This window comes from Ceratotherium simum, chromosome 3 (genome assembly GCF_057802395.1).
Source record: "Ceratotherium simum simum isolate JZ-2026a chromosome 3, ASM5780239v1, whole genome shotgun sequence".
NCBI lineage: Eukaryota > Metazoa > Chordata > Mammalia > Perissodactyla > Rhinocerotidae > Ceratotherium > Ceratotherium simum.
Window position 1 is genome coordinate 50,646,274 of NC_141902.1, and position 15,518 is coordinate 50,661,791.

A 15,518-nucleotide genomic window follows, 5' to 3' on the forward strand; every position below is an offset into this window, starting at 1 on the left:
AATTTACATATATTTTACACATGTAAAATAATACACCTACATAGCCCTCTCAGACAATTTCTAAGTTAAACTTAGTTATTTCGTACCGTCTGACCATTTGGTGATATTCTTATTTTACATTCCTATTCTACATCCACCACACATCCACAATAATTGATCAGGATCTCACTCTACCAGAAGTAAACGTTAGAAAGAAAAGCAGATGCTCAGAGGTGGGGGAAAGATAGAAAGATACCATGGTTACCTGACATTTTGCCGGTTTACTCACAATGGTGAGTCAAAGACCAGTCACTGACTTAAGCAATAGGATATACACAGTGACGCAGTGAAGTCAATTCTTTTCCTTTCACTATCAAGTCAGTTCTTGTGCCTTCTATCCAACCACTTTTTCCCCAGTTGGTCTGAGAGGAAGGAAAAAAGGAAAAGCACAGCACAGGCTCACTCACCTAAACCACTGAGAGTATAGAGAAGGTCACTGGTATCCAAGAAAATGGGTCCGTTCTCCTGCTGCCCTTCTTCTTTGTAGTACAGCTTGTAGCCTTGAATGGTTGCTGTGTCCTCAGCATCTTGCTGCCACTTCACAGAAATGGTGGTACAGTTCAGAGGCTCCAGATGTAACTCTGGAGACTTAGGGGCTAGAAAAATTCACCAGAAATGTATGTATAAAAAATCCATAAAACACAGGATAGGTAGATCTCTCAGTCTTAAGCAAACAGACTGAAAAAAGTTCAATTCCAACAATTATGCCTTAACCTAACTTTCAAAACTTCACAGTAATATTAAACTTTGACACAGAATTAAAAACATAAAATACTACCTAAAAAAGACTAAGATATACCTTACCCTAGAATAAAAACAAAATAATATCTATATTTGTATATTTTAATTTTTTTCAGAGGCAATAAGTACTTTCTAATTTTGACCACCCAATATTCTTCTGTGATAGACGAACAAGTATTATTATTAATCAATTAACAACAACAAAACAAAACCAGTCATGTTACATTCCACATTAGTAAAAGATGAAGATGTAGAACTCCCTAGTCTTATGGTCTTTCTTTTAAACTGATGAGTTAAAAAAATATATGGCAATAATATTAATTAGGTCTCTATTAGTACATAACTTCTGGTAATTCAGTTTGATTTGGACTGATCTGTCCATGAAGGATTTGCTAAGCAAACTAATAGTGTAACCAAAAGTTTTACACAATAATGAGTCCTATGCAAAAAGGGACAACTCAATAACAAGTTTAAGATTTTTTTCCATTGAGTCCATGATCTGTGGGAGATTTTTATTCATAAAACAAAATTTTAAAATATAGATACGAAAAATTTGCTTTGAAAGTAAAAATACAATGTTATTCTTCCTCAACAGTCTTTAGAAATTTACCTTTCATGCTTGTAGCTTTGGGTGTCCTATGTGACGTCCACACTGATGACTCTCCCAGCCCCACTCTGGTGGCAGCAGTAATTCGCACCAGGTAGACACTGTCGGGTTTCAGGCCCTCCAAAAGGTACTCATGCGTGGTCCCTGGGAGCTCCAGAACTTGGATGGAATTCTCAGTGCTTAGGCGGAAGGACAGGCGATACAGCACCACTTGGCCCCGCCGATATTTGGCTGGGATTGGCAGCCAGGAGACGAGAATATCGGTGGGACTTCGACTTGTCAAACTAATTTCAGGAGGTCTCAGGGGAACTGGTCATACAAGAAAACAGGTTGCTTATAAATATTTACAAACAAAATTGTCAGTCAGCACACCAGTATTTATGGAATTCTCTTAATAGCAACACATAACGTAATAAAAAAGAGATACTTTCGGCCCCAGCAGAGGTTTTCAGTCAAACGAGTACAAACCAGAAAAAAGAAGGAAAAATAATAATGGAGGACTGAGTATAGAAAAGAAGGTTTTCATCATTATTGTTCTGTTGTTATTTGGGATGAATATGAGATTACTTAATACTCATACAAAATATGAGAATACTTCTCAGATAATCACACCAAAATGCCTTAGGAATAAGGAAGAGAGAATTATACAAGAGTGGGGAAGTTTAGGACATAAGGGTTATAACCTGGCAAATAATATTTTAAAGTGTAAGAGTTGTATCTTAAAAATTAGTGTGAATTTTGTATTCCTAATTATGACATATGGTGTTTAATATGAAAAGAATGTTTTTCCTCTAAATAATCTGAATACAACTGGTACTCCAGGAAAACGAGGCAAGCATCCTTGGAGGCAGCCTAGGATCAGGAGTTAGGACCGGTTCTAGAGTTCGCCTCTGTGTGCCTGCATGCTTGTTCCACCACCTCCTCCACTGTGTGATCTTGGCCAAATTAACTCCTTCATATACAAAATGAGGACAATAATAATAGCTCCTTCTACAGTCTTTCCCATCTCAGTTAACGGCAATTATATGTCCAACTGCTCAAGTGTCATCCTTGGCTTGGTGTCATCCCCGACTCCTCCACACACACTCCACATTCAATCCTGTGGCTCTAGCACTTCCACTGCCACCCCTTGGTCCCTGCCACCATGCCCTTTAGCCTGTATTGTTGCAATAGCCTCCTAACACATCTCCCTCCTTCTGCCCCTGTCTCTACCATCGATTTTCAACACGTTAGCTGTTAAAATGCAAGTCAGATCTTGTCACTCTTCTGCTCAAAATAGCTCCCATTTCACTCAAAGGAAAAGCCCAAGTCCTCATTGTGGCTTCGTACAAAGCCTTATCTACTTATATGGTCGGCTCCTCATTAATTCTCTTCCTCATCTCCTACTGCTTTCCACTTGCTCCCTCCTCTCCAGCCAGGCTTGCGCTTCAGGCCCTTAGCAAATTCCATTTCCTCTGCCTAGCACGCACTTCGCCCAGTCATCTGCCTGGCCAGCTCCCTCCCTTTCAATTACTTCAGGTCTTCATTCAGACATCACCTATTCAGTGAGCCCTTCTTTGGTGACTCTGTCTCAAGTCTCAAACCCTCCCAACATTGCATACTCCCTTTCCCTGCTTTTTTCCCCTTCTCCTCAACACTTTACCACTTTCTACAGAGTATATAACTGACTGTTCATCTTGTTCCTCTGCCCCCTCTCCCACTAGAAAGTAAGCTCCACAAGATGAGGCACAATTCCCCTCTTGTGCTCACCAGTAAACGCTGAGTAACACACAGCAGGGACGCGATAAACGTCTGTTGAATGAAGTACAGAATAGATGGAAAAGGAAAAATCAATTTATGAAGCATTTCTGAGTCCTTTATATATATGAACTCATTAATTCTCACAAAAACCCAATGAAGGAAGTACCATTATCATTGCTACTTTATAGCTGAGGAAACTGAGGTACAAAGAGGTCAAATCACTTGCCCAAGGTCACATAGCTTATAAGTGAAGGAGCAGACCATACAGAGGCCACATTCTTACCCTCTATCTCTCCTCTCTCTTATATAACAATAGTTCCCCCATCGTGGGGTTATGTAGGGATTAAATGAGATAAGGGAGAGAAGGTTTAGAACAGGCAGGGGTAAGCGCTCCACAAGTGCTCATTGTATCTACTGAGCACTGCTGTGCACCTAGGAGACCCATACATCTCAGTTAGAGAAGTACGGGCTTAGGAAATGGGGAGAGACTGGTGCAGAAATTTAAAATGCATTGTCATTGGGCCGGCCCCGTGGCTTAGCCGTTAAGTGCGCACGCTCCGCTGCTGGCAGCCTGGGTTCTGACCCTGGCCTCGCACCGATGCACGGCTTCTCCGGCCATGCTGAGGCCGCGTCCCACATACAGCAACTAGAAGGCTGTGCAACTATGACATACAACTATCTACTGGGGCTTGGGGAGAAAAAAATAAATAAATAAAAATTAAAAAAAAAAACTTAAAAAGCACTGTCAGAGGTCTGTATGTTATCAAAAAAGCAAAATGAAACTTCATTAAATAAAAAAGTTGCAAAGTAAGGAAAGGTTTAAAGGAGCAAAACTTTGAGATTATAACTTAACTGGAATTGGCAAGCTTTAAGAAGTAGATTGCTATGATTAGGTTTGTTTTCTTCAAGGATATGGGGGGCATCACACCTTATACACGAAAAAAAACCCAAACCAAAACACCAGCCTGTGTTTCACCTTAGATATACATGCCAGAGGTTATCAAATGTAATGAGATAACTAGAGAGGTCATAGGTATTGTGGCTTACTCTAAAATGGAACACACTTGGGGCGGCCTGGTGGTCTAGTGGTTAAATTCGAGCACTCCACTTCGGTGGCCCGGGGTTCGCAGGTTCAGATCCCAGGCATGGACCTACTCACTGCTCATCAAGCCATGCTGTGGCGGCGTCCCACATAAAGTAGAGGAAGATGGGCATGGATGTTAGCCCAGGGCCAATCTTCCCCAGCACAAAGAGGAGGATAGGCAACGGATGTTAGCTCAGGGCTAACCTTCCTCACACACACACAAAATAAATAAATAAATAAAGCCTATTAATTAAAAAATAAATAAATAAAAATAAAATGAAATGGAACACACTCTTAAATGAAAACTGAAATTTAGAATTCAGCATCCAGATAAGTGATAATTTTTTCATTTAGTCAAACTCTTATAAACATCTAAATAAGTGGCATTATAGAGATACAAGTAAGAGATCTGGGACCAAATGAACAAAGAAAGAGATTTGGGAATCATCAATATAAAAATATTTTTAAAACTAACGGTGGACCATTTCTTGAGGATGAGAAAATATCTATAAAGGTAGAATAGTATAACTAAGCATACGTTAAATAATTCCCTTTTCACTCTGCAGGGTGACAAATAGGCCTTCTAGAGCCCCAGAGAGAGAGAGATGAAGAGTCAGAGGAGGAGATCAGTTCTCCAGGACTATCTTAATGGATGGGACTTCCCACCATCATAAGAGTATATGGAGGCCTGCCCTCAAACAGACTACACCTCAATTTCTAACCCATGGTCAGGTAACAAATTGAACAAGTAATACTTTCCTCTTTAAGTAGAATAAGCATATTGTATCTAAAAATAAACCAAGTGCGATCTGATTACCTAAGAATTTTTTTTTAACTGACAAGTACTAAATTTCATAAACTCCCAGTTTCAGAAGTCCAATCTTTCTGACCTACAGTCACCATATACACTTAACATATAACTGTCATATTTATTCATTCCTAAAGAATCTCACATTTTGTCCTATTCAGTAAAAAAAAAAAAAATAATAATTGCAATGTATTTACAATTTAAACTAGGAAACCTGAATAAATACAATGAAAACACAAGAATTTTATTATTAACACATGAATTTTATTATTAAAATTTATACTACAGATTATAAATAAAAGTGCTTTTTATCCTTACCTTGTTACTGTCAAAAAGTGAGTTAGATTTGAAACAGCAAATCAGCCTGCTGTTTAACACACATGCTTTTATAACCAAAAAGGGGATATTTTCTCTAATTTAAAACACATTTATTCAGTGAATTGATTAAACATATGACTGTTCATACTTAAATGACCTAGAATCATGTTTTCTTACCATCCTCTAAAGTGTTCTGTGTCACATGGTCGGACATCTGGCTGGCTCCCATTGGCATATATGCCACAATGTAGAAAGTATAATTGCTGGCGGGTTCTAAGTCATCAATAATATAATGAGTTGTGTCATTTCCGATGACTACCTGATACTCTTCATTATTTAAACCTACATAAAAGAATCAGTGTTTAAAAATTATGAATATTCAAAATAAAATTAACAAGACCATTTTCCTTCACTGTGAAACACTGGTCCTCGAGTCTAATCTCTATCCACTATCTTTGGTGACCGTTTAAAAAATGTGAATAGGAAGGTCTTTATTTCCTAAAAGTAACCATGTCTTGCTACAAATTGCTAGTTTGTACTTTTCCCGAATAAATCAAACTGAAAATAATTAATCTTCTCTAAACTTCATTTAACATCTAGACAAAACCCACAGCAGAAACAATATACAACAGTAACACAACAGAGCTTAACTACTACAAAACACTGTACTTCACACCAGTGTAAATTTTACTTGCTTAAACTCATGGCTTCTTTTTTCTTTTAAATATAAATGGAGAGACAGTAGGGAATGCAATGGCTTTACTCCTTATAAAAACAAACCAAACCAAAAGTTGTCCTGCAAAAGATCTCATTTTGCCCCTAGAGATTCTATTAAATTTGACTGACACAAGTTGTTCTTTTATTTATATTGAAAGCAAAAGAACTGGGAGGCACAGAATGCACTTCGAAATGCTTTGTTCTGCAATGAGCTTTCTCTTTTTTTTTCCCAAAGAGGAAAAAAAATTCTCAGCAATTCTTAATAAAATATGCATGGCAAGGTATAGAAGAGGATTTGTCTTTGTGGGAGTTAATTCCTACAGAGCAAACCTGTAAAGTGGAACAACAGCACTGGCAGCTACTGTGCTTTGCGAACAATTCACAGTAAATGCTTGTCAACTTAATCAAAACTCTCTAAGGAGAGAGCCCCTTCTCCCCACACTGGATTTATCAACAAAACAGAAGGCAAATTCCACTATTAAGTTTTCCCACATTTCTGAATTAACTTGATAGCATTTTAATTAGACAAGATTACAGGCATTTCACAACAGACTGGCTAATGGCTCGTTAATTAGGAACTGCATAGTACGATTTCTGACCTACCAAACAAGGTCCTTGAGTTCAAATTAAAAAGCCTTGCTCTGTCCATGAATAGACCACTGAGCCGCATGTGGAGGCTCTAATGAAACAACCATAATAGCGAACAAGAGTGGTCTCCACCAAAACCAGCATTCCTTTTACCTTCCTAAATCACTAAAAAGGGAATTAACATACTCCAACATGCTCAGTTATCAGACTTTGATTCTTCTTGCTACCATGACCCCTGATTTAAATTCAAAATATTCCTTTCCAAAATACTACTTCAAAGTACAAAAAACAAACAACAAACCACCTGTTTCTACAGACAATTTTATTATATCACCATTCTTTGGGTGTTTGAACTTTTTTTAATGTCTATTGCATAAAAGCTAGGCTGTTTGAGTATATAACTAAAATCTGTGAACTTCTACTACGGTTTCTATGAGAAATCAATAGAGAAATCGCTAGAATTTATAAGTAGTTTTCCTTTTCCTCTATTTTTTTTCCCGAAAGAAAATATGAGGATAAAAAAGATTCCAAAAATGGAACTAATAGTCCCGAATAAAAATTTAAAGACAGATTTGATTTCTACTTTTATATAATAAATGAGATATCAATAAAGAGTGTCCTGTTCAATTTTAAGAGAGTTCTATATGATTTCAGAAAACATTCAAAATATATAGAATAAATTATGGGGAATTTGATAATGTTTACTTTCCCCCTTAAAAACAATATGCTATAGTGACTACAGTTCACCATATTATTTTATTAAGCAGTTACACCATTGCTCCTATGTAACTGCATACTTAAATTGGTATATTAAGTCTTAGTTAAGGAATTTATATCTTGGCTGGGATAAAATTCCTAAGTACACCACTCTGTAACTTTTAGCAGGCAGAGATGATACTTATTTCTAAACAGAAAAATCTTAAACTATACTTATATACACAAAGTATACAATAATAAAAAATTTAGCAAAAATTGATACACAGGAGATTAATCATTTTATTAAAAGAGATAAATGCCATAGAACTTCAAAAATATTCTGTGGATTATATAAGACGTCATTCATACTGGAAACAAATCCTTGATAGTAACCAGCACTTAAAAACAAACACTCCTCAAATTGCTTACCTTCTGCTTTCATGTAATGCACAGAATAAGCGATGACTTTGTCTGAATTATAAAGTGGCCTCTCCCAGGCTAAAAGGATGGCTGAACTTGACATGGTTTCAGCATGCACATTGTAGGGAGCACTGGGTCTGTCTTCTGACATTACTACAGTCAGTCTGGCTCTAGATAAAATAGATCCTTGGCTGTTCTCAGCCATGCACTGGTAGATAGCATCATCTTCAGGAATAATCTGGTTAATTACCAATTTACTGAGGAAAGAACAAAATTATTTCTGTGAAAAATTCTAAGAATGATGTAAAAATAAAGTTAAATCATTGTTAAGTGCACTCTCATTTTAAATGACAAAAGTCATTTTAAATGACTAAGAACAAAAAACCGTGTAATTAGCTCTACTGAAAAGTCTGTATGACCTGCTTAAAATTACTCTTATTTTCTGAGTCTGCATAAGCAAGTACTTTTGATATCCAAATCTTGTTTGCTTTAGGTGATAGCTTAATCTCTTTTTAAAAAATTGACTTTTATTAAGAAAGCATATTACTCTGTAACAGCATCTAATTTACATAACATTGCAACGTTACATAAAATTCAGGTCAACAAAAAGTTTTAAAGTTTTGTTCAACATATGAGAATGTTACAAGAAGATTCATATTTATACTAACAAAAATGAATTCTTAAAATCATTAAGTTTGAACTGAGGAGGGATTCTTAGAGATTCAATTATTTCCTTCTAATTTCTTCACTTTATGGAAGAAGAAACTGAGACCCCAACAGGTTAACATGCTTGCTAGTAACTGAGCTAGTGGCTTACCAGCACTAGAACCCAGGTCTGGGGAACTGTCTATCATTCATTTTATTATAATCTACCACTTCCATGACCCACGTATAAAATACAAAACAATCTAAGGCATGCTGATGTTATAATCTTAATTTCTTATTTACTTTAGTTTAAAATACCAAGATAATTTAGGTATTTGATGTTATAATTATAAACATTTCACATAAAAATTACTAAAGCCATTATATCTTATCTAAAATAGCAGCAAAGTAACATAGCCTACCTGTTGTACATTTTAATTCTACCATTTGAATGTATCTTCCTTCCATTTTTCAACCATGACATTTTGGGTGAGGGGATTCCTTCTGCCTGACATACAAATCGAGCAGTGCCAGCTCGAGGCCTTGTTAAACTTTCTGGCCATTCAACAAATGAAGGAGGAGCTATTTTTAAAGAAAAAAGAAAATAAATATTTCTGTAGTCCCAACAGGAATGATACAAAGAGTCAAGGAAAAGTACAGTAAATGACACAAGTCCCATCCCTGAAAATATTTGACATTCTGAGCCTCCTGTCTACACTCTACATATATCTATCTAGATGCCTTCTCTCTGCCTTTCTCAGTCAGATGTCTACTTTCCCCAGGCTTTCAGTATTGAGACCACGTATATACACACACGAAAAATATGGGTACCATAATCCTACTTAACTAAGCCCAATACACAGCCACTTGTGAATGCATACAGACAATCAACAAATGAAAATTTTAGATTGGTGCATGCATATATGGATTTGTGGGTGGGTGAGAAGGAGATAAAAGGGAAGCTTAAACAAAGGAACATAATGGTATGCAGGCAAACAGGACGATAACTTCAGAATGACAGTTATATTTTAATATAGGGCTTTAATTTTCTCCTAAAATTCATCCTTGGGTTACGATGCTTCATATCAAAGCTACAAAATTCAAGAAAGGTGGAGGTAAGCTATGAATGAGATAAAAGAGCAAATGTTAAAAATGCAAGATTCTCCTGATTGCAGAATGCAAGAAAACATACCTAATACAGTTAAAGTTGCCATAGCAATGGTAAAGTTGCGTGTGCCTGGGGTAGTGGCCCGACAAACATATACTCCAGCATGTTGCAGCCTGACATCAGATATCATGAGATTACCATTTCCAAGTACCCGAGTATTAAAGACATCAATGGACTTGTGATCTATTTCAAAGAGAATACTTCAGTTAAAACAACGTAACATATGATCTAAAATTATGTCAAAAATTCACTATCCAATTATACCATAAAAGCATAAAATTCTCTATACCAAAACCTTTTCTCTCCACATTGAAATGCCAAAAAGTTAAAAGCCACTTAAATGCCAAACATGTGTTTTGTATATAAAATAAACATTTTATGAGTTTCATTTGAATGAACAAAATTTAAAGAAAAGACTTTTTTTTTCCTGGGAAGACTTACCAAGACGGCTCCAAGAAATGATTGGTTTGGGATTTCCTACGGCCACACATTCCAAGACAACAGTCTGATGAAGAGACGTCGTTATGTTCTGTGGACCTGCTATAATGGTTGGTGTGTGAAAGGATTTAGACTCTGTAGCTTTGGGGAAGGAAAGGCAGAATATAAACATAAATTATAAATAAGATATAATAAATAAAATGAGCTAAAATATCTATTGTTATTCACTTTTTTAAAAAACAACCTTATTGAGATACAACTCACATAACATACAACTCATCCACATTAAGTGTATAATACGATTTTTAGTATTTTCAGAGTTGTGCAACTATTACCACAATCATTCAAGAACATTTTCATCATCCCAAAAAGAAACTCCATATCCATTAGCAGTCATTCCCCAGTCTCCTCTTCCCACAGCCTAGCAACCACTAATCTACTTTCTGTCTCTCTGGATTTGCCTATTCTAGATATTTCATAAAAAAGGAACCATCCATTATATGGGTTTTTGGGACCAGCTTCTTTTCATTTAGCATAATGTTTTCAAGGATCATCCATGTTGTAGCACGTATCAGTACGTCATTTGTTTTTATTGAATAATAATAATAGAATAATATTTAATTACATGGACAGAACACATTTTATTTATCCACTTAGTTGATAGACATTTAGGCTATTTCCATTATCAATCACTTTTAATTGAGGTTCAAACATGCATTTAATACTTTCAATAATCTTGTTAGGAATTTACATGACAGTGGGGAGAAGGGACGAAGTGTGAGAGTGCTTTTGTCTTTATCTTCCTACCAGGTAGTTAACATACTATCTAAAATTAAAACATAGCATTAAAAACATAATTTCAGCCTCTTAATGTTTTCCAAAAAAAACTTTTTTAACCTTAAAGGATCTTTTGGGAACTAATATCTCTTGTGAAGAGTACACACATGAAGTTCAACAATGTCTTCAGTGCAGGTTTTCCCCCACTATATTCAAGTAAATTTGAATTAATTATTTTAAAATAAAACCTAGCATCTATGTATAATTCCATTTTAATAAAATATGTATTTCTTTCTTCATATTCATCTCTCTAGTTTCCCTTCTAAGTATATTCATGTACGGCATGACAAAATATATAAAATTATGTTCACTTATTAACAATGATAATTTCTGGGTACTGAAATTGGGGATATTTTTAAACTTATATCTTTGCTCTTTTTTACATTGTTTAATGTAAAAAATTTTATAGTCTTTACTTTTATAGACATTACTCTTTACAATAAGCATGCATCATTTTTACAAATGCAAATTATGATTTTTCTTAAAACAACAAACAAAAAAACACCAAACTGGAAACAAATATATCTTTACCGACAAGGGACAATTCTGATGGAAATGGATGATTGTTATTCTCTCTTCTATATTTTAAAAACAAAAGTGACATATTTACAAAACAAATATTCAATCTTTCTTAAAGATGTTGATATAAAATAAAACAAGTTAGCCCATGAGAGAAGAGTTAATACATGAAAATGACCATTTTCCAAATAGATTACAATAACTTAAATGAAATTAAAGTACTACTTTATGGCACACTACTATAGACAGAGAAGAAAAATTAATAGCTGGGCCAATAAAAACAGAAAAAACAACTTCAGTGTGGCACCTGGAGTCACTGTTAGAGAGGCCTCCATACTTTTACGCCTGTGGGCTACAGTAGCAGCAACACAACGGTAATTTCCAGCATCCCTGTGGCCGACATCATAGATCTGTAAGACTCCTGTTGGTAGGGCAGTTACTCTGTTACAAGAAGAAAGACAATTAAACTCTTTGTAGTAGATTTTATATTTTATTTTAACATATATTCTATAAGATTTAATACACTCAGCCTTTTAAAAGTGCCAGATGCAATACTTTAACGACCTTTTAAAATACTAGATTGGTTCAACTGTTTCCATTTGGGTAACTATAGCTCTCTAAAACATAAATAATTACACAGTATGTGGTTTGTGAAATCTATCAGTCTAATTTTACGGAGTCTCATTTGATATTGTACATTAGATTTAGCTGACTGGTGGTCTAGATCTTGGTATAATTTTTTCAAATTCCTGATTTCTTGCCTATTAATATCAATGTATTCTCCAAGATACACCAGAATGTAGGTTTTTTTTAAAAAAAGCACTTCCTTAAATAACTTCTTCCATCTCGGCGTCCTTTAGCAAATGATTTTTGCTACTTGTTAAGACAGGAATCAAACTTTTTGAAGTTGCTACTAAGTTCTTGATCCTTAAACCTCAATACCTTCAGAGTACTACCTATATGTACATGTGTGCGTGTATAGTGGAGAGCAGATCAGGAAATGGAAGGTAGACAGAGAAGTGGTCAGCTACCAGGGCATTCATGGGAAACCCTTATACCATCACTGCTATTGCCAGCAGTGAAGGTGTAATTTGGTTTCCTAAATCGTTGGGCTGCAATCCAGGTGCTCAGGTGGTCCCATGGTTGGCAAAGATGTTTGAGGAAAGAAACAAAGCAGTAAGATAGGCTACTTGAATTCTGATCTGAACCAAAAAACCAGGAATTATGCCCCATATGCCAGACACTAATGATCTTTGCCTAAGTTTGAAATGTCTTTAAGAAGTTGACTATTGCTACCATAAACGAAAATGAGCTCCATAATAGTCTTTCCCCCTATAGAGTCTCATAATGAAGTCTTAGTTACTCCTGCATCATCTACAAAGACAAAAGCTGCATTTACCTGTCCATAGTTACAGGTAGAGTTGTCCGATTCAATTCCCATGTTATGATTGCAGGAGGGTTTGATGAAATCTTGCATGCAAATCTAGCAACTCCACCTTCTTGGACCTCAGTAGAAATTGGCTGAACTTCAAATGCAGAAATAGCTATAAGATAAAGTTTGACAAATTCGGAGTAAGTACATGCGCTATTATATTGAACTACACTTGGAAATAACATTACGCTAGGTATTATTTGTCAGACTTGAACTCCTGCCCAGACGTAAGACCAATATAACTTAACTAGCACAAAGATAATTTAGGGAATAATTTTGGAAAAACCACCGGCCAGTTGCCCAGCTCAAGGAGTCTGGCCTTTCCCAGGATGAAATTCTAAACAAGTTCTCAAGAAACTTATGACCTATTTGGAGAAAAAAATTTAACAAAGCCGAAATAAAAAGAAACAATTAATAATGGTATGTAATTATATACCAAACTGTGTGGTAAAAACCTCAAACACGACTGTATTTCAGAGGAGAGGGGAATCAGTAAAGATAGATTAGACAGGTAAAAACCATTTATAGGGATTGGTTTTGAAAAATCCACTGGGTTAGAAGAAAGGGGAAAAATAGGACACTCCAGGTGAAAGGAATAACATGAAGGCAAGCACAGAAGTAAGAAATGTGCAGCCTGTGTTCACAGGATTGTAAGGAAACAGCCGGGACTAACTACTGTAGAACATTTCAGATGAAGGGTTCATGGAAAAGTGAAGGAAGGTAGAGATAAAGCAGATTTGTACCATGGTACAAATTAAGACATCACTGAAAATTTTTGAGCAAGAGTGTCATGATAAGAGCAGTGTCTAGGAAAAATTAACCAGGCACCATTACACAGGATGGATTGAAAAAAGAAGAGCCTCAAGTCACAAGACCAACAGGCTGTTTAAGCCTGGAATATCCAGCAATGACAGAACTGGGTAGTGGCAGTGAGAATGGTGACATTCTACAGATATCTTAATGAAAACAAAGACTTGGTTCTTACCGGACACAGATATGTCATTCTGTGTTTGGAATCAAATGAGGTTGGTAGTGACGGAGAAGAATAAAAAAGGAGAGAGAAAAGACAAATGGTGTGTCTGATGAAGAAAAGGTAGAGAGACTCAAGAGACTATTTTTGGACTGATGTATTTCCAAAGCAGAGATAAATCTTGAAGTGTTGATATTTTCTAGAGATTATCCTTCTTTACCGTTCTAGGCAGGCCTCCAGGAATTGGTCATCAGTGTCCATGGTTTTACCTTTTGATGGAGTCCAGACTCTGGTTTATAGTGTGGTTTTCCTTCCCTCTGTTGTCTTCCAGGATATAAAGAAAGGGCCCCAATGATGGTCTTACTCCCCTGCCTCAGACTCCAGTTCAAAAAATATATATGCCTTTATAGTTTATCAAGTGAGAAGTGAGAAGTTATGAAGAACAATAGAGGGAATAAGGTCGAGATGACTTATGCTTCATTAGACTGGAAAGGGTAAAAGGTCACAGAGGAACAAATTCTGCCTTGGACTTGACTTCATTAATCTGTAAATGGATCACAGGCCTTTAGTGGCACAGGACAAAGCCAGTGAATAATGGTGAAAATATTCTTAGGAGCACCTACTCCCAAAAAGGATGAAGTGGGAGTAAAGTAACACTTTATTTGTGTATGTAACAAAAAATTTCTACTTCCTCAAGAAAAGTGGTTCTCAAACTTCTGTTGTCAGTGGATCCACAAGGTCAAAACCATTTTCATAATCACCATCATTTGCCTTTTTCACTCTCATTTCTCTTGCGTGTACAGTGTTTCCCAGAAGCTACATGAAGGGTGATATTGCAACAGACTCAAGGCAGAAGCAGATGTGTGTGGGGATCCAGCTGTGTTCTATTAACCTAATTAATGAGATTTGCACAAATGTAAAACAACGCTACTCCTCTCACTAAATTTTTTTTGCTTTGAAAAATAGTTACGTTTCATTAAATGTTATGTTAATACATAATGGATCAACATTTTTATTTTTTAATTAATTAATGAATATTTTTAAAATTTCTCAGTTTTATCATTAATCATCAGGGAAATGCAAATCAAAACAACACTAAGATATCACCTCACGCCCATTAGAATGGCTATAATCACCAAGACAAAAAACAACAAATGTTGAAGAGGATGTGGAGAAATAGGAACTCTCATACACAGCTGGTGGGAATGCAAACTGGTGCAGCCTCTATGGAAAATGGTATGGAGATTCCTCAAAGAATTAAAAATAGAGATGCCCTATGATCCAGCCATCCCACTACTGGGAATCTATCCAACGAACCTGAAATCAACAACCCAAAGAGGCTTATGCACCCCTATGTTCATTGCAGCATTATTCACTACAGCCAAGAAGTGGAAGCAACCTAAATGTCCCTCGACTGACGACTGGATTAAGAAAATGTGGTATATATACACAATGGAATACTACTCAGCCATAAAAAAAGACAAAATCGTCCCATTTGCAACAACATGGATGGACCTGGAGGGTATTATGTTAAGTAAGCCAGAAAGAGAAAGACAAACACTGTATGATCTCATTCATACATGGAATATAAACCAACACATGGACAGAGAAAACAGTATTGTGGTTACCAGCGGCAATGGGGGTGGGGAGTGGGCACAAGGGGTGAAGGAGACATATATATGGTGATGGACAAACAAAAATGTACAACCCAAAATCTCACAATGTTAAAAACTATTAAAACATCAATTAAA

General features: G+C 36.0%; 1 protein-coding gene across 1 annotated transcript in view; it reads right to left on the bottom strand.

Moving 5' to 3' along the window:
- PRTG (protogenin) overlaps nucleotides 1-15,518 on the bottom strand; it is a 119,433-nt gene that overhangs the window by 55,153 nt on the left and 48,762 nt on the right. The window contains exons 3-11 of the mRNA XM_004421607.3: nucleotides 12,765-12,909; nucleotides 11,673-11,806; nucleotides 10,013-10,150; nucleotides 9,596-9,754; nucleotides 8,826-8,985; nucleotides 7,768-8,015; nucleotides 5,515-5,679; nucleotides 1,391-1,696; nucleotides 447-635 (exon numbers count right to left, since the gene is read on the bottom strand). Coding sequence (XP_004421664.1) covers nucleotides 447-635; nucleotides 1,391-1,696; nucleotides 5,515-5,679; nucleotides 7,768-8,015; nucleotides 8,826-8,985; nucleotides 9,596-9,754; nucleotides 10,013-10,150; nucleotides 11,673-11,806; nucleotides 12,765-12,909 — 1,644 coding nt within the window. The remainder of the gene's footprint in view (nucleotides 1-446; nucleotides 636-1,390; nucleotides 1,697-5,514; nucleotides 5,680-7,767; nucleotides 8,016-8,825; nucleotides 8,986-9,595; nucleotides 9,755-10,012; nucleotides 10,151-11,672; nucleotides 11,807-12,764; nucleotides 12,910-15,518) is intronic.